The 19,649-nt window shown below is 46.1% G+C and overlaps 2 protein-coding genes across 2 annotated transcripts; both read left to right on the top strand.

The window, feature by feature from the left end:
- The first annotated feature begins 12,710 nt into the window (after window positions 1–12,710).
- LOC119339693 (late embryogenesis abundant protein 31-like) lies at window positions 12,711–13,928 on the top strand. Its single transcript, XM_037611662.1, has 2 exons — window positions 12,711–13,392; window positions 13,490–13,928. Exons 1-2 carry the CDS (start codon window positions 12,769–12,771, stop codon window positions 13,658–13,660), a joined length of 795 nt encoding a protein of 264 aa, XP_037467559.1. The 5' UTR covers window positions 12,711–12,768; the 3' UTR covers window positions 13,661–13,928.
- A 2,986-nt stretch (window positions 13,929–16,914) lies between these two features.
- Window positions 16,915–17,713, top strand: LOC119338156 (non-specific lipid-transfer protein-like protein At2g13820). The gene is made up of 2 exons (XM_037610451.1): window positions 16,915–17,317; window positions 17,409–17,713. The coding sequence occupies exons 1-2, from the start codon at window positions 16,915–16,917 to the stop codon at window positions 17,711–17,713; spliced, it is 708 nt and encodes a 235-aa protein (XP_037466348.1).
- The last annotated feature ends 1,936 nt before the right edge of the window (window positions 17,714–19,649 follow it).

Here is a 19,649-nt window from a genome sequence, read left to right on the forward strand (position 1 = left end):
GCTTGCAAGACTTCCAGGAAACAGCACCACCACCAAGTGTGAAGTCATATCTACTTGTGGCTTTCATCTCATCAGCATCAGATATCCAATTCGAATCACTATACCCCTCAAGTACCATCGGGTACCCAGAATAGTGAATTCCATAGTTCGCAGTACCTTGTAAGTAACGCATCACTCGCTCAACAGCATGCCAATGCACATCTCCCGGATTGGAAACAAACCGGATCAATTTGCACACAGCAAATGAGATGTCAGGACGAGTAGCACATGCTAGGTACATTAGTGAACCAACCACTTGAGAATATCTCAATTGATCTACAGTCGTGCCTTTGAACTTTCGAATCCGCACACTAGGATCATATGGTGTTGCAGAAGGTTTGCAGTCTAAATATCGAAAACGGCTCAAAATCTTCTCAAGATAGTGGGATTGCAAAAGTGTAATTCCACCCTTAGAATTTCTTAGTAGCTTGATGTTCAAGATAACATCAGCCACGCCCAGGTCTTTCATCTCAAAGTTATGAGATAGAAAAGCCTTGACCTCCTCAATGACTTTGAGGTGGGTCCCAAATAGCAGTATGTCATCGACATAGAGACATAGTATAACTCCTTTGCCCCCACCATAGCGATAGTGTACACATTTGTCAGCTTTGTTAACAACAAAGCCAGCAGATGTCAGAGTAGTGTTGAACTTCTCATGCCATTGCTTAGGCGCTTGTTTCAGGCCATACAAGGACTTCACTAGCTTGCACACCTTTCTTTCTTGACCATCTACTACAAAGCCATCTGGCTGTTGCATGTAAATTTCCTTGTCTAGCTCTCCATTAAGGAAAGCCGTCTTAACGTCCATCTGATGAACGGGAAGACCATGTGAGGCAGCCAATGCGAGTAACACTCGAATGGTTGTCAGTCTAGCCATAGGTGAATATGTGTCGAAGAAATCCCCTTCTTCTTTCTGGGTATAACCCTTGGCCACAAGCCTAGCCTTGTACTTCTCAACAGTACCATCGGGCCTAAGCTTCCTTTGAACACCCACTTACATCCCAATAGTTGACAACCATAAGGACGATCAGTGATCTCCCATGTTCCGTTAGCCAAGATGGAATCCATCTTGCTATGGACCGCATCCTTCCAGTAGTCAGCATCCAGAGATGCATAAGCTTCTGAAATGGAACTGGGATAGTGTCATCATCCACGAGGTACACAAGGAAATCATCACCAAAAGACTTTGCAGTCCTCTGTCTCTTGCTCCTAACAGGAGCTTCCTCATCATCCTCCATGAAACTCTCATCACTTTTATGTTCATAATATTCCATCGGAATGGCTGGTTCAGGAGTCCCATAAGATTTCAGTCTAGAAGTGCTTTACATATCTCTCATGGGGAAAATATCCTCAAAGAATGTAGCATCCCTAGACTCCATGATCATACCGACCTTCACATCATGTACATTAGATTTCACCACTAGAAATCTATAGCCAACGCTATGCTTGGCATATCCAAGAAAAACGCAGTCCACAGTCTTTGGTCCCAACTTGCGCTTTTTGGTTATCGGCACGTTGACTTTCACCAAACAGCCCCAAGTGCATAAGTAAGAGAGTGTAGTTCTTCTCTTTTTCCATTGCTCATAGGGAGTAGTCTCATTATCCTTTGTGGGAACTTTATTCAGGACATGACATGTGAAGGAAATATGCCCTAGAGGCAATAATAAAGTTATTATTTATTTCCTCATATCATGATAAATGTTTATTATTCATGCTAGAATTGTATTAACCGGAAACATGATACATGTGTGAATACATAGACAAACATAGTGTCACTAGTATGCCTCTACTTGAACTAGCTCATTGATCAAAGATGGTTATGTTTCCTAACCATAGGCATGTGTTGTCATTTGACTAATAGGATCACATCATTAGGAGAATGATGTGATTGACATGACCCATTCCGTTAGCTTAGCACTTGATCGTTTAGTATGTTGCTATTGCTTTCTTCATGACTTATACAAAGTTCCTGCAACTATGAGATTGTGCAACTCCCGTTTACCGGAGGAACACTTTGTGTGCTACCAAACGTCACAATGTAACTGGGTGATTATAAAGGTGCTCTACAGGTGTCTCCGAAGATACATGTTGAGTTGGCATAATTCGAGATTAGGTTTTGTCACTTCGATTGTCGGAGAGGTATCTCTGGGCCCTCTCGGTAATACTCATCACCTAAGCCTTGCAAGCATTGTAACTAATGAGTTAGTTATGAGATGATGTATTACGGAACGAGTAAAGAGACTTGCCAGTAACGAGATTGAACTAGGTATTGGATACCGACGATCGAATCTCGGGCAAGTAACATACCGATGACAAAGGGAACAACGTATGTTGTTATGCGGTTTGACCGATAAAGATCTTCGTAGAATATGTGGGAACCAATATGAACATCCAGGTTCCGCTATTGGTTATTGACCGAGAATAGTTCTAGGTCATGTCTACATAGTTCTCGAACCCGTAGGGTCCGCACGCTTAACGTTACGATGACAATTTTATTATGAGTTTATAAGTTTTGATGTACCGAAGGTTGTTCGGAGTCCCGGATGTGATCACGGACATGACGAGGAGTCTCTAAATGGTCGAGACATAAAGATTGATATATTGGATGACTATATTCGGACACCGGAAGTGTTCCGGGTGTTTTCGGAGAAAAACCGGAGTACCGGAGGGTTACCGGAACCCCCTCGGGAAGTAATGGGCCTTGATGGACCCTATTGGAGAGAGAGAGGGGCCGGCCAGGGCAAGTGGCACGCCCCCTCCCCTTGAGTCCGAATAGGACAAGGAAGGGGGAGGCGGCACCCCCCTTGCCTTCCCCCTCTCCCACTCCTTCCTTCCCCCTCCTTCTTGGAATAGGAAAGGGAGGTGGGAAACCTACTTGGAGTAGGTTTCCCCCTCCTAGGGCACGCCTCCCCTTAGGCCGGCCCCCTCCTCCTCTCCCCCTTTATATACGGGGCGGGGGGCACCCCATAGACACACAAGTTGATCTACGGATCGTTCCTTAGCCGTGTGCGGTGCCTCCCTCCACCATATTCCACCTCGGTCATATCGTCGCGGAGTTTAGGTGAAGCCCTGCGCCGGTAGAACATCATCATCGTCACCACACCGTCGTGCTGACGGAACTCATCCCCGACAGTGGTATCAGAGCCTACGTTTTATGCGTTGATGTCATATGCACGAGTAGAACACAAGTGAGTTGTGGGCGATACAAGTCATACTGCTTACCAGCATGTCATACTTTGGTTCGGCGGTATTGTTGGATGAAGCGGCCCGGACCGACATTATGCGTACGCTTACGCGAGACTGGTTTTACCGCCGTGCTTTGCACACAGGTGACTAGCGGGTGTCAGTTTCTCCAACTTTAGTTGAACCGAGTGTGGCTACGCCCGGTCCTTGCGAAGGTTAAAATAGCACTAACTTGACGAACTATCGTTGTGGTTTTGATGCGTAGGTAAGAACGGTTCTTGCTCAGCCTGTAGCAGCCACGTAAAACTTGCAACAACAAAGTAGAGGACGTCTAACTTGTTTTTGCAGGGCATGTTGTGATGTGATATGGCCAAGACGTGATGCTATATTTTATTGTATGAGATGATCATGTTTTGTAACCGAAGTTATCGGCAACCGGCAGGAGCCATATGGTTGTCGCTTTATTGTATGAAATGCAAACGCCCTGTAATTGCTTTACTTTATCACTAAGCGGTAGCGATAGTCGTAGAAGCAATAGATGGCGTAAACGACAATGATGCTACGATGGAGATCAAGGTGTCGCGCCAGTGACGATGGTGATCATGACGGTGCTTCGGAGATGGAGATCACAAGCACAAGATGATGATGGCCATATCATATCACTTATATTGATTGCATGTGATGTTTATCCTTTATGCATCTTATCTTGCTTTGATTGACGGTAGCATTTTAAGATGATCTCTCACTAAAAATTATCAAGAAGTGTTCTCCCTGAGTATGCACCGTTGCCAAAGTTCGTCGTGCCCAGACACCACGCGATGATCGGGTGTGATAAGCTCTACGTCCATCTACAACGGGTGCAAGCCAGTTTTGCACACGCGGAATACTCAGGTTAAACTTGACGAGCCTAGCATATGCAGATATGGCCTCGGAACATGGAGACCGAAAGGTTGAGCGTGAATCATATAGTAGATATGATCAACATAGTGATGTTCACCATTGAAAACTACTCCATCTCACGTGATGATCGGTTATGGTTTAGTTGATTTGGATCACGTGATCACTTAGATGACTAGAGAGATGTCTGTCTAAGTGGGAGTTCTCAAGTAATATGATTAATTGAACTTAAATTTATCATGAACTTAGTACCTGATAGTATTATGCTTGTCTATGTTTGTTGTAGATAGATGGCTCGTGCTGTTGTTCCGTTGAATTTTAATGCGTTCCTTGAGAAAGCAAAGTTGAAAGATGATGGTAGCAATTACACGGACTGGGTCCATAACTTGAGGATTATCCTCATTGCTGCACAGAAGAATTACGTCCTAGAAGCACCGCTGGGTGCCAGGCCTGCTGCAGGAGCAACTCCAGACGTTCTGAACGTCTGGCAGAGCAAAGCTGATGACTACTCCATAGTTCAGTGTGCCATGCTTTACGGCTTAGAACCGGGTCTTCAATGACGTTTTGAACGTCATGGAGCATATGAGATGTTCCAGGAGTTGAAGTTAATATTTCAAGCAAATGCCCGGATTGAGAGATATGAAGTCTCCAATAAGTTCTACAGCTGCAAGATGGAGGAGAATAGTTCTATCAGTGAGCATATACTCAAAATGTCTGGGTATAATAATCACTTGATTCAACTGGGAGTTAATCTTCCGGATGATAGTGTCATTGACAAAATTCTCCAATCACTGCCACCAAGCTACAAGAGCTTTGTGATGAACTATAATATGCAAGGGATGAACAAGACAATTCCCGAGCTCTTCGCAATGCTAAAGGCTGCGGAGGTAGAAATCAAGAAGGAGCATCAAGTGTTGATGGTCAACAAGACCACTAGTTTCAAGAAAAAGGGCAAAGGGAAGAAGAAGGGGAACTTCAAGAAGAACAACAAGCAAGTTGCTGCTCAAGAGAAGAAACTCAAGTCTGGACCTAAGCCTGAAACTGAGTGCTTCTACTGCAAGCAGACTGGTCACTGGAAGCGGAACTGCCCCAAGTATTTGGCGGATAAGAAGGATGGCAAAGTGAACAAAGGTATATGTGATATACATGTTATTGATGTGTACCTAACTAGAGCTCGTAGTAGCACCTGGGTATTTGATACTGGTTCTGTTGCTAATATTTGCAACTCGAAACAGGGACTATGGAATAAGCGAGCACTAGCAAAGGACGAGATGACGATGCGCGTGGGAAACTGTTCCAAAGTCGATGTGATCGCGGTCGGCACGCTACCTCTACATCTACCTTCGGGATTAGTTTTAGACCTGAATAATTGTTATTTGGTGCCAGCGTTGAGCATGAACATTATATCTGGATCTTGTTTGATGCGAGACGGTTATTCATTTAAATCAGAGAATAATGGTTGTTCTATTTATATGAGTAATATCTTTTATGGTCATGCACCCTTGAAGAGTGGTCTATTTTTATTGAATCTCGATAGTAGTGATACACATATTCATAATGTTGAAGCCAAAAGATGAAGAGTTGATAATGATAGTGCAACTTATTTGTGGCACTGCCGTTTAGGTCATATCGGTGTAAAGCGCATGAAGAAATTCCATACTGATGGACTTTTGGAATCACTTGATTATGAATCACTTGGTACTTGCGAACCGTGCCTCATGGGCAAGATGACTAAAACACCGTTCTCCGGTACTATGGAGAGAGCAACAGATTTGTTGGAAATCATACATACAAATGTATGTGGTCCGATGAATGTTGAAGCTCGTGGCGGATATCGTTATTTTCTCACCTTCACACATGATTTGAGCAGATATGGGTATATCTACTTAATGAAGCACAAGTCTGAAACATTTGAAAAGTTCAAAGAAATTCAGAGTGAAGTGGAAAATCATCGTAACAAGAAAATAAAGTTTCTACGATCTAATCATGGAGGAGAATATTTGAGTTACGAGTTTGGTTTACATTTAAGACAATGCGGAATAGTTTCGCAACTCACGCCACCTGGAACACCACAAAGAAATGGTGTGTTCGAACGTCGTAATCGTACTTTACTAGATATGGTGCGATCTATGATGTCTCTTACTGATTTACCGCTATCGTTTTGGAGTTATGCTTTAGAGACGGCTGCATTCACATTGAATAGGGCACCATCTAAATCCGTTGAGATGACACCTTATGAACTGTGGTTTGGCAAGAAACCAAAGTTGTCGTTTCTTAAAGTTTGGGGCTGCGATGCTTATGTGAAGAAACTTCAACCAGATAAGCTCGAACCCAAATCAGAGAAATGTGTCTTCATAGGATACCCAAAAGAGACTGTTGGGTACACCTTCTATCGCAGATCCGAAGGCAAAACATTCGTTGCTAAGAATGGATCCTTTCTAGAGAAGGAGTTTCTCTCGAAAGAAGTGAGTGGGAGGAAAGTAGAACTTGATGAGGTAACTGTACCTGCTCCCTTATTGGAAAGTAGTTCATCACAGAAATCAGTTCCTGTGACAAATACACCAATTAGTGAGGAAGCTAATGATATTAATCATGAAACTTCAGATCAAGTATCTACTGAACCTCGTAGGTCTACCAGAGTAAGATCCGCACCAGAGTGGTACGGTAATCCTATTCTGGAAGTCATGTTACTTGACCATGGTGAACCTACGAACTATGAGGAAGCGATGATGAGCCCAGATTCCACAAAATGGCTAGAAGCCATGAAATCTGAGATGGGATCCATGTATGAGAACAAAGTATGGACTTTGGTTGACTTGCCCGATGATCGGCAAGCCATTGAGAATAAATGGATCTTTAAGAAGAAGACTGACGCTGACGGTAATGTAACTGTCTATAAAGCTCTACTTGTTGCAAAAGGTTTTCGACAAGTTCAAGGGGTTGACTACGATGAGACTTTCTCACCAGTAGCGATGCTTAAGTCTGTCCGAATCATGTTAGCGATTGCCGCATTTTATGATTATGAAATTTGGCAGATGGATGTCAAAACTGCATTCCTGAATGGATTTCTGGAAGAAGAGTTGTATATGATGCAACCGGAGGGTTTTGTCCATCCTAAGGGAGCTAACAAAGTGTGCAAGCTCCAGCGATCAATTTATGGTCTGGTGCAAGCCTCTCGGAGTTGGAATAAACGCTTTGATAGTGTGATCAAAGCATATGCTTTTATACAGACTTTTGGAGAAGCCTGTATTTACAAGAAAGTGAGTGGGAGCTCTGTAGCATTTCTAATATTATATGTGGATGATATATTGTTGATTGGAAATAATATAGAATTTCTGGATAGCATAAAAGGATACTTGAATAAAAGTTTTTCAATGAAAGACCTCGGTGAAGCTGCTTACATATTGGGCATTAAGATCTATAGAGATAGATCAAGACGCTTGATTGGACTTTCACAAAGCACGTACCTTGATAAAGTGTTGAAAAGGTTCAATATGGATCAGGCAAAGAAAGGGTTCTTGCCTGTATTACAAGGTATAAAGTTGAGTCAGACTCAATGCCCGACCACTGCAGAAGATAGAGAGAAAATGAAAGGAGTTCCCTATGCTTCAGCCATAGGCTCTATCATGTATGCAATGCTGTGTACCAGACCTGATGTGTGCCTTGCTATTAGTTTGGCAGGGAGGTACCAAAGTAATCCAGGAGTGGGTCACTGGACAGCGGTCAAGAACATCCTGAAATACCTGAAAAGGACTAAGGATATGTTTCTCGTATATGGAGGTGACAAAGAGCTAGTCGTAAATGGTTACGTCGATGCAAGCTTTGACACTGATCCAGACGATTCTAAATCGCAAACCGGATACGTATTTTTATTAAACGGTGGAGCTGTAAGTTGGTGCAGTTCTAAACAAAGCGTCGTGGCGGGATCTACATGTGAAGCGGAGTACATAGCTGCTTCGGAAGTAGCAAATGAAGGAGTCTGGATGAAGGAGTTCATTTCCGATCTAGGTGTTATACCTAGTGCATCGGGACCAATGAAGATCTTCTGTGACAATACTGGTGCAATTGCCTTGGCAAAGGAATCTAGATTTCACAAGAGGACCAAGCACATCAAGAGACGCTTCAATTCCATTAGGGACCAAGTCCAAGTGGGAGACATAGAGATTTGCAAGATACATACGGATCTGAATGTTGCAGACCCGTTGACTAAGCCTCTCTCACGAGCAAAACATGATCAGCACCAAGACTCCATGGGTGTTAGAATCATTACTATGTAATCTAGATTATTGACTCTAGTGCAAGTGGGAGACTGAAGGAAATATGCCCTAGAGGCAATAATAAAGTTATTATTTATTTCCTCATATCATGATAAATGTTTATTATTCATGCTAGAATTGTATTAACCGGAAACATGATACATATGTGAATACATAGACAAACATAGTGTCACTAGTGTGCCTCTACTTGAACTAGCTCATATATCAAAGATGGTTATGTTTCCTAACCATAGGCATGTGTTGTCATTTGATTAATGGGATCACATCATTAGGAGAATGATGTGATTGACTTGACCCATTCCGTTAGCTTAGCACTTGATCGTTTAGTATGTTGCTATTGCTTTCTTCATGACTTATACAAAGTTCCTGCAACTATGAGATTGTGCAACTCCCGTTTACCGGAGGAACACTTTGTGTGCTACCAAACGTCACAACGTAACTGGGTGATTATAAAGGTGCTCTACAGGTGTCTCCGAAGATACATGTTGAGTTGGCATAATTCGAGATTAGGTTTTGTCACTCCGATTGTCGGAGAGGTATCTCTGGGCCCTCTCGGTAATACTCATCACCTAAGCCTTGCAAGCATTGTAACTAATGAGTTAGTTATGAGATGATGTATTACGGAACGAGTAAAGAGACTTGCCAGTAACGAGATTGAACTAGGTATTGGATACCGACGATCGAATCTCGGGCAAGTAACATACCGATGACAAAGGGAACAACGTATGTTGTTATGCGGTTTGACCGATAAAGATCTTCGTAGAATATGTGGGAACCAATATGAACATCCAGGTTCCGCTATTGGTTATTGACCGAGAATAGTTCTAGGTCATGTCTACATAGTTCTCGAACCCGTAGGGTCCGCACGCTTAACGTTACGATGACAGTTTTATTATGAGTTTATAAGTTTTGATGTACCGAAGGTTGTTGAAAGTCCCGGATGTGATCACGGACATGACGAGGAGTCTCGAAATGGTCGAGACATAAAGATTGATATATTGGATGACTATATTCGGACACTGGAAGTGTTCCGGGTGTTTTCGGAGAAAAACCGGAGTACCGGAGGGTTACCGGACCCCCCCCCCCCGGGAAGTAATGGGCCTTGATGGGCCCTATTGGAGAGAGAGAGGGGCCGGCCAGGGCAAGTGGCGCACCCCCTCCCCTTAGTCCGAATAGGACAAGGAAGGGGGGGGCGGCGCCCCCCTTGCCTTCCCCTCTCCCACTCCTTCCTTCCCCCTCCTTCTTGGAATAGGAAAGGGAGGGGGGAAACCTACTTGGAGTAGGTTTCCCCCTCCTAGGGCGCGCCTCCCCTTAGGCCGGCCCCCTCCTCCTCTACCCCTTTATATACGGGGGCGGGGGGCACCCCATAGACACACAAGTTGATCTACGGATCGTTCCTTAGCCGTGTGCGGTGCCTCCCTCCACCATATTCCACCTCGGTCATATCGTCGCGGAGTTTAGGCGAAGCCCTGCGCCGGTAGAACATCATCATCGTCACCACACCGTCGTGCTGACGGAACTCATCCCCGACACCCTGCTGGATCGGAGTCTGGGGAACGTCATCGAGCTGAACGTGTGCAGAACACGGAGGTGCCGTACGTTCGGTGCTTGGATCGGTCGGATCGTGAAGACGTACGACTACATCAACCGCGTTGTCATAATGCTTCCGCTTTCGGTCTATGAGGGTACGTGGACACACTCTCCCCTCTCGTTGCTATGCATCACCATTATCTTGCGTGTGCGTAGGAAAATTTTGAAATTACTATGTTCCCCAACAACATGATGTCAATATAGCCTCCCCCATCATGCCTTGGATAAACCCGATGTATCTAACATGGCGTTAACCAAATCAGTTCAAGTACGGTTTTCGTTCGGCAACCCTGTGTTGACTGGGATGAGTATGGAGGCGTCCTCTCATGAATAATACCATGTTCCACACAGAATAAATCAAACTCATTAGAAAAGTACTCTCCAGCACGATCAGACCAGACTCGTTTTATTTTCTTCTCAAGTTGGTTCTCAACTTTAGCCTTATAGACTTTAAAGTATTGTAGAGCCTCGTCCTTAGTATTTAACAAATACACATAGCAAAATCTAGTGGAATCATCAATCAGAGTCATGAAGTATTTCTTTCCACCTTTAGTCAACACACCATTCATCTAACAGAGATCTGAATGTATGAGCTCTAACGGTGCCAAGTGTCTCTCCTTCGCAAGCTTGTGAGGCTTACGAGGTTGTTTAGCTTGCACACACGCATGGAACTTAGAGCCTTTGGCTAAAGTGAAACTCGGGATTAAATCCATCTTAGCTAGCCGCGTCATACCATCGAAATTTATGTGACAAAGACGTGAATGCCAAACCTCAGATTCGTTCACATTAGAATGAATTTGGTTCATGACTTTATTACAGAAATCCTTCAGGGAAAGGCGGAACAATCCACCACAATCATATCCTTTTCCAACAAATAGTCCGTACCGAGATATGACTACTTTGTTAGACTCAAATACTAACTTAAACCCTTCTTTACATAGAAGGGAACCACTAACAAGATTCTTCTTGATGGCGGGGACATGCTGCACGTTCTTCGGTTGCACGATCTTTCCCGACTTCAGATCTATCGTGCCAACACCATGAACAGAAGCATGCGAGCCATTCCCCATCAGGACGGAACAATCTCGTGCGACCTGGTAGGAAGAAAACAAAGACACGTCAGCAGACACATGAATATTGGCCTCAGTGTCAACCCACCAATCGGTGGACTGACAAACTGAAAGTATGGTAAACAGACTACCATACCCAGATGTCGCGTCATTGTCGCTCAGAGTGACATTGACAGACTTGGAGTCATGTCCTGGCTTCTTGTACTTGTTTGGGCACTTGTTTTCCCAATGTTCCTCTGAACCACATGTAAAGCAGCTATCTCTCTTTTTATCTTTCTTCTTACCCTTCTTCTTAAAGGTAGTATTCTGCTGGACAGACTTCTTTCCCTTGAACTTGTGGAAGTTCTTCTGCACCACATTGACGCTAAAAGAACCCTCTACCCCTTTCACGTGTGAGTCATTTGCTCTCGAGTTCTGCTCAACACTAAGATGACCGATGACATCCTCAACAGAGAACTCACGTCTCAAGTGCTTGAGAGAAGTAGCAAAGTTCCTCCAACTAGGAGGGAGTTTTGCAATAATGCAACCCGCGACAAACTTGTCCAGTAACTCATACTTCAGGAGCTCCAACTCCTTAGCAATGTACTGTATCTCATGAGCCTAGTCCAATACTGGACGGTTATCAACCATCTTGTAATCATGGAACTGCTCCATGGCATACAACTTACTGCCAACATCAGTTGCGCCGAATTTGACTTTGAGCGCATCCCACAAGTTTTTGGCAACCCGCGTATGAATACATGGGTCAAATAACTTGTCTCCAATCCCACTTAAAACTGCTCCCACAAAGATTGTAGTTGTCTCCCTAAACGCCTTCTCCTACTCAGAAGCAATCGTTTCTGTGGGGGGCACACCACCAACCCCAAACACGTTCATCGCTGTGAGCCACAAGGTGGTCCTTGTCTGCCAACGCTTAAAATGCGTCTCGGTAAACTTTTCCGATTTCAGAGTAGCAGTTAAGCCTTGAATCAAAAAATTCTTAAAATAAGGTTTTTGGATTGTTGAAAATATTAGCACTTTTTCAATTAGACTAATAGTAACCAGGAATCATTGTTCTGGGCGTAAAGCCCATTTATAATTCAACACATTTTTATATTATACTCTCTTTATCTGCTATGAAAATAAGTGTTTGAACCTTACTATAATTTTGTACTAAACTTAATACAAAATTGAATCGAGACCGGGGAGTATTCAAGAATCATACAGACACCTCTTCTTGTGCGTGGGGCCGCGAATCCAGGTTTCGTGTCGACATGCCTCGTGTGGTTGAGGTGCAGAGCCTAAATATCGGCAACGAATGGGAAGGCACCAGGGCACACCTCACCCTGTGTACGGACGAAGTTTCTGCTACCCACCCACTCCCCGGATCTGGATGACACTGCATCGGCACGAAGACACCTACACGAAAGATCTATGCTCAATGCATGCAGGCGCCACCGCCCTCTACGCTTGCGCCAACGAGACTCTGCCACCTTCGTCCCGAGTAGCACACTGCAACAACCAGCACGGCACGTGTCCTCACGCCCACGCCTTCGTCGGCCACCGCATCGCCCTCATCGAGCTTATATAATGGAAGAGAAGCAGTGACGACCATATCTCGAACTAGTACAACTGACAGTGAAGCGATACGTATCAAGTTGCAAAGAAGAAAAGAGAAGGACCGAAGTGAGAGCGGCAGCTTAATTAGCCATGGCTCAAGCACAGGCGACCCGATGAAGGCCCAGCAGGAGCAGCCGGAGCCCATCCAGTACGGCCACGTCTTCGCCGTCACGGGCGACCTCGCCGTCCAGGCCATCGCGCCACGGGACGCGGAGGCCATGCGCACCGCCGAGGAAAGCGTGCAGGGCGTGCAGGTCCCGCAGGCCAGCGGCGGCGGCTTCAGCGCGGCGGTGGCCATGGAGACGGCCGCCGCGTACAACCAGGCCGTCGGCGCCGTCCGCCCGGGCCAGGCCAGCGACGCGGCCACCAAGCAGGGCATCACCGTCACCCAGACGGCCGTGCCCGGCGGCCGCATCGTCACCGAGTTCGTGGCTGGCCAGGTGGTGGGGCAGTACTCCGTGGCCGACCAGGCGATGATGCAGCAGCAGCAGCAGCAGGTGGAGGAGGACACGAGCAAGGTGACGATCGGCGAGGCCATGGAGGCAGCGGCCCTGTCCGCGGGCGATCGGCCCCTCGAAGAGGCCGACGTGGCGGCCATCCGCGCCGCGGAGACGCAGGCGCAGGGCGCGGACACGGTCATGCCCGGCGGCCTCGCCGACCAGGCGTGGGCCGCCGCAAGCGCCAACGCCTGGACCGAGCGCGACGAGGACAAGATCACGGTCGGCGATGTCCTCTCGGTACGTTCGTTACGCGACATGCATATGCTCCTTTTTTTTCCAGAGTCAAATGAGCTGGTCGTTTGAACTCGTTGCGCGTGCTCCATCCCGTGTGCAGGACGCGACGACGAAGCTGGCGGATGACAAGCCGGCGGAGAGGGAGGACGCGGCAAGAGTGGTGCAGGCGGAGACGTACAGCGACGCCGGGGCGCGCACCAAGGCCGGCGGGGTGGGCGCCGCTGTCACCACGGCGGCGAGGCTTAACCAGGAGGACGACGACGACGCTTGAATTTGCCACGTCTCGTGTGTGCGCGCCGTACCCTCTGATCAGACGGAGCAAGCGGAACAAGGTCGTGTGTGTAACCTTGCATGAGAGCATCCTGTCGAGTGAGGCGAATCAAGGCAGCTGTAGATTCAGCCAGCCTTGTGTAATAAACGAATAACAGTGCTGGCCCGTCTGTGAGTCTGTACATGTTTTTCTTTTCTCTCCGGAGTTGTAGTATGACGTCGTGTGCTTTTTACGCCGTTTCGCTCAATTTGAAGTTTATTTCCGCTGTACCGTTTCGAAAAAAAAAGTTTATTTCCGCTGTTTGTCGAGATGTGTGAATTTGCGGATTTCGTATTTCGACATGGACACGGTCCGATTGCCGCTTGCGCCAGTGTCTAGGGCACGCAGCGAGCGCCAGCCATCGTGACTCTGGTAGCCAAACATGGCCAGCAAACGTCAGGGGCCGGTTCAGAGTCCTGCTCATACATCCATCAAGTCAGCATCGGCAGCATATGACTCGAAATGGACTGCCTATGCCTCGGTGCTAGGTTACTTTCCTGGGGCGCATTTCAGATGGTGTATGTTTCCAACGACTTATTGGTTTAGGAGCTTAGAAAAGTCTTTTTAAGTCCCATCTAAATCAAACAGAAGGGACTTATAGGAATTTAAAGTGGGCATCTGGGACTTACGAAATTGTAATATGGCATCAAATAGAAGGGACTTATAGGAATTTAAAGTGGGCATTTGGGACTTACGAAATTATATAGGAATTTAAAGTGGGCATTTGGGACTTACGAAATTATAATATGGCTTATAGGGACTTATAAATCCCAGGAACCAAACAGATACGAACTTTCTAGGCACTTGAGACAAACAGGTAGGAACTAATATGGCATCAAAAGAGACTTATAGAAATTTAAGGTGGGGTAGGAACTTTCTAGGGACTTGAGACAAACAGGTAGGAACTAATATGGCATCAAACAGAAGGGACTTATAGGAATTTAAAGTGGGCATTTGGGACATTGTAATATGGCTTATAGAGACCTATAAGTCCCAGGAACCAAACAGGTAGAAACTTTCTAGGGACTTGAGACTTATAAATTGAGACTAAAAGAAATCCTATGACTTATGAACCAAACAGGTTCAGGTACTTGTGACTCGCAAGGCCAGAGCTATTGCATCAATGGCAAGTGAAGTTTTTTATAAGTACAGTTTTTTCTTGCGGGGTCAATGACAAGTGAAGTTGCCCAAATTAGGGATGGCACCTGCAGGGTTTGGGTACGAGTGGGCATAATTTTTTCCCATACCCGGCACCGATTTACAACACATTGGTACCCGTGCGTAAAATTATCTAGATTTGCAACACATCAATTTAAGCATTACATAGTCAATTTAAGCATTACATAGTCATAAACAATAACTTATAAATAATAATAATTTATAAATAACAACACATCATAACAGCAACACATACTCATTCGTGGGCTAGCTATTATGGTGTGCGGGGGCATAACAGGAATGCATGATGAGGTTTTTCTAGGGCTGTAGGATTGTAGGATTTATGTACATATAATATGTATAATATGTAAATAGATAATACATAAGGCACATTTGTCAGAATAGATAATTCATAAGGCTGTGGGATTCATGGTTCAAGAGCTTGGTATTTAGGAATGACTTGATCTTTGGTAAAGGAAAGAAATCTAGCAAGTTTTGTTCAAAATTATTGGATTTCATTCACGTCTTGTCATGCAAACATGTCGGTTGAGGTGAGTGAAAAGGGTAAGAAAGTGGTCAGTGGGTACAACCCATTAATAATGAGAGGAATTGTGTTCCTTGGCAGCCTCTCACCTGAGAGTTCTTTAAGATTAATGCTGATGTAAGTTTTTTTGGAGGCCCTTAGGGCTGCGAGCGCGGGTATAGTAGTCAAAATCATACTGGAAAGTTATCATTTCCTCTTAAAATTATATTGGTGCTTGCTTTAGCGTAGAGGAAGGGGAACTTAGAGCAACCCTCTTTGGCCTTTATATTCGTATCACTATTCACAAACGCATAATTTTGAAAACTGACTATTCTTTTTGGCTTCCTTTCTTGCACATCATAATATAGACAGGTCAAGCCTGGTTGATCTAAGGAAAGAAACATTGGGTATTTCCAAGATGATGATGAATTTAAAAATCTCCAAGATTAATAGGAAGGCTAATATATGCTGGCGCATGAGATTACGAAGTTTAGTTTTGATAATATGTTTGATGGTATTTTTATTAATAGTGTTCCGCCCTGTGTGGCAAATGTTTGTAACGAATGATTGTATGAATGTTTTAATTATTTAATATATGATTGGGGTTTAAAAGAAAGCATGGATCACAAATGAGGCATGAGAATAATAAGCCATGTCTCCACCAAACTTGCAATACACATACAACTAATGTAAAGGGTGGACATGTATAATGCAATTCATGTGTCACAAAGTATGTAATGGCAACAATGCGAACAAGGTAATATGGACACAAGGTATGTAATGGAGGAGACGGTGCCGCGAGACTCGTCAGATTGCAAAGTAACTGGCGTTTCTGAAACATCGTTGGTGTTGCATTTTGTAAAACATCGCCGGCGTTGCAGAGGCGCGAGTCTGCGAGCTCACGGGATTGCAACATCACCAATGTTTCTGAAACATGGCCTACATTGCGACGCTTTGCAACCTCACAAATGTTTTTGGAATAAATCTCTTGTTGCAATAGCGACGGCCGTGAGCCAGACCAGAGATAGAAGAGGGGTCGTACAGTGAGCAACATAGATCGAACGGGTCGCGACCCGACCGATCTTTTTAATCAGCCGGCTTACGCGTAGCACGCCCCTAAAAACATACATTAATTCAGTTTGTATTTCTGAAGAAGAAAAATGCGGCAACAGATGGCATGGAGACCATACTACACCGTGACTCCATGAAAAAGGTAAACCAGGCAAAGCTCCACTCGTTCATGCATGCGACAAGGAGCACGGGTAGGTACAGAGTCAAACATATGCACCGTTTGTGCATGAGGAAGGCCACATGGTATGCATGAGTCAACCGCAGATCATTGTTAGTTACCTGCTGTATTTCGAAATTTCCTACAAAATAGACGGAAAAATAATAATCTCGCTGAGTCTTCGTTTGACTGAACATTTGTGCTGCGCTCTGTCCTATTTATACCTGCTCTAGCTACGAACTACTGTAAACAGATGGGTCGAGAGGTAGGGACTAGGGACTAGCTAATACCTATCGCACGATCAGTATGATCTTAGTACCACCAACCAAGCCACAGCAACGCTTCCAGTGCCGATCATCACACGCGGCCGCGGCCCTCCGTCTGCTACTTCTCGCTGTCGCACTGGCAATGGCGAGCGGCACCGCAAGGGCACACGCCGTCCACGCGCCGTGCTGCAACCTGCTCCAGGGGGTGAACCTGGTGCCGTGCCTGGGGATGGCGGCGTCCGGCGGCGGCGCCGTGAACATAAGCGCCGCCTGCTGCTCGTCGCTGAACGAGGCGCTCGACGCCGGCCGCCGCTGCCTGTGCTCGCTGCTGCTGGCCAACGGCGTGCTCGCTGGCCTCGTCGCCACCCTGATCCCCGCGCTGCCCATGGTGCTGCCGCTGCCCGGGTGCTACCTCTACGCGCCTCCTCTCGCGGCCTGCCAAGGTGACCGTTCGTTCAAATCTTCTCTTGCATCCGCCCGGACATGGACGCTGACGCCTGAGTAGTTGCTTCCCTTTTATCTGGTTGGTTTCAGTGACGTTGCTGCAGACGAGTTATGATGCGCCGCCGGCGTCGGCATCTGTGGATGCGGGCGTGGGGGATGCTGCTGGCGGCGCGGTGGATCCGGCGCCTCCTCAGGCCTACATTGCGCCGCCGCCTAAGAATGGTAGTGTGGCTGGGACGAAGGATGGTGGGAGGACGGACGGGAGCGGCGGCAATGGCTCTAGGGAGGAGCTGAGCGTTAGAAGGAGCGACGCATGCCGGTGGCCCGGCGTTGGTGAGGGTAGGGCGTACATGCTGATCTCTGCGGTGGTCATGACTGTATTTTTGTTCGATTAAGTTGCCTGTCATTAAACTGAATGACTTGGGCAATGCAGTATCTGTACCATGGATCTCTCTGTCTTCTCTCTCGCCTTCCCCTACTCTATACAGTATTTCGCAAATTTCAGGAACATCCATTGGTGTTGAGTAAATAGGCAACTTTTTGACTAATTTAATCCAAGAATATATCACTAACATGGCACTGACAGAATTAACAACATGCTGATATTGGATCATGAAAGCACATACTACGCTAACGGTAGATACATCTACGCATAACGCCAATATGGTTAAGACAGTAATAAACAAGAACGGGATAAACGAGTTATACTCTCCGATTGGCCACGCAGAAGCCGCGGCGGCGGTGGCGGCAGCCGCGGCGTCCTCAGCGGCCTTCTTGTCGCTTCAAGTTTCTCGGCGGCGGCACGTTCGGCGGCGGTGGACATGGTGACGATGAGGGCGACGTGGACGTAGACGAACGGCGAGCAGTCGCGTAATCGCTTTTCAAAAACCTATTCGCCCCTCTCCCCTACAGGATCCGGAGAGGCGGGGTTTCAGAGACATGCTCTCCTGTCGACCGTGTACGCGGCGGAGAGGATGGAGTCACCGGCGTCGGCGGCAGCAAAGGAACGACTGTGGGCGGTGCGCATGGAGTAGATGTGATCTGTTCGTGGCGGCTAGGGTTAGGAGACACCTCACACTTTTATAGGCACAGCCACGTGGAGAGACGTGTGCTCGATCCACATCCGAGTCCGTGACAGCCCACGATCCGACGTCTCAGATTGTGACTCAGCTGTCAGAAAACTCTTCGTTACTGACTGGCAAAAATAAGCGCATAGGTGTGAGCTCAGCTTTGCCCATTCCCGCAATCCGCGGCATGTCGTGCCGAGGTGGGCGGCGGAGGAGGAGTGCGCGAGGGCCTCTTCTATTCTCAAGCTCCAATAGCATGTGGAAGAGAAACTCTTATAAGGAGGTCCAACTCCTCTCCAACTTCCGGGATAGGACTAAACTTTCCACTACACCTAGTGCCAATTAAACCCACATGGGCCCTTAGAGATTTTCAGAAATTGTTAGATGGGCCTTAGGCCCACCCTAATATTTCAACAATCCCCCATCTCGATGGCCCATTGTGTCCTCTATTCCAATTGTTGTTTCGATATACCAGTGTTTTAGTGAAGACCTGTTAAGGTTGAACTTCACCTAGAGCAAGTAGCTACACTACTTCACAACTGAACAATGGACTATGTCTTGAATTGTCAGTTTGGCGTAAAGAAGCTTCACCACATGTCTTACCAGTACTAGGCTGCCGAAGGCTGACCCCTCGGGTGGAGCATATAAGTCACACTCCTTGCATATTCATGAGCTTACTAGAGATCACTCCAATTTTATAGATTGTGACCAGCAGTCAGGCTCATATAGGTGCGTTCCTCTAAAGATCGCTCTGTAGGATAGCATCTTGATTACACAAGCTTTGGAACATATTAAGAAATAGTCATCCTACCATATAGTATCAAGAGTATTGTATCTCCAACGGAGTGGGTTAGTATAGTACTCTCTTCAGTTCACCATTGGCTTGTTTTCCCAGGTCCTACTTCACGGGATCTTCGATCATATAGGTTGGGTTACCACCATGGCAACTCATATGGGTCTTATACTCATCTCCCCCTATGCATTATCTATCACAACACGTGGTAGACCTTTTGTAAAGGGATCTGCCAGATTCTTAGCCGTTTGGACATACTCCAACGCTATCACTCTAGAGTTTCCTAATTTTCTGACAGCTTTTATTCTCATTCTTATGTGTTTGTTAGTCTTCATGTTGTCCTTTGAACTCTTCACCTTGGTGATGACAGTCTGATTGTCACAGTTCATAAGGATAGCCGGAACCGGTTTATCAACCAATGGCAAGTCCATCAAAAGATCTCGAAGCCATCCTACTTCGACACCAGATGTG

The sequence above is a fragment of the Triticum dicoccoides genome, chromosome 7B (genome assembly GCF_002162155.2).
Source record: "Triticum dicoccoides isolate Atlit2015 ecotype Zavitan chromosome 7B, WEW_v2.0, whole genome shotgun sequence".
In the NCBI taxonomy this organism is placed as follows: Eukaryota; Viridiplantae; Streptophyta; class Magnoliopsida; order Poales; family Poaceae; genus Triticum; species Triticum dicoccoides.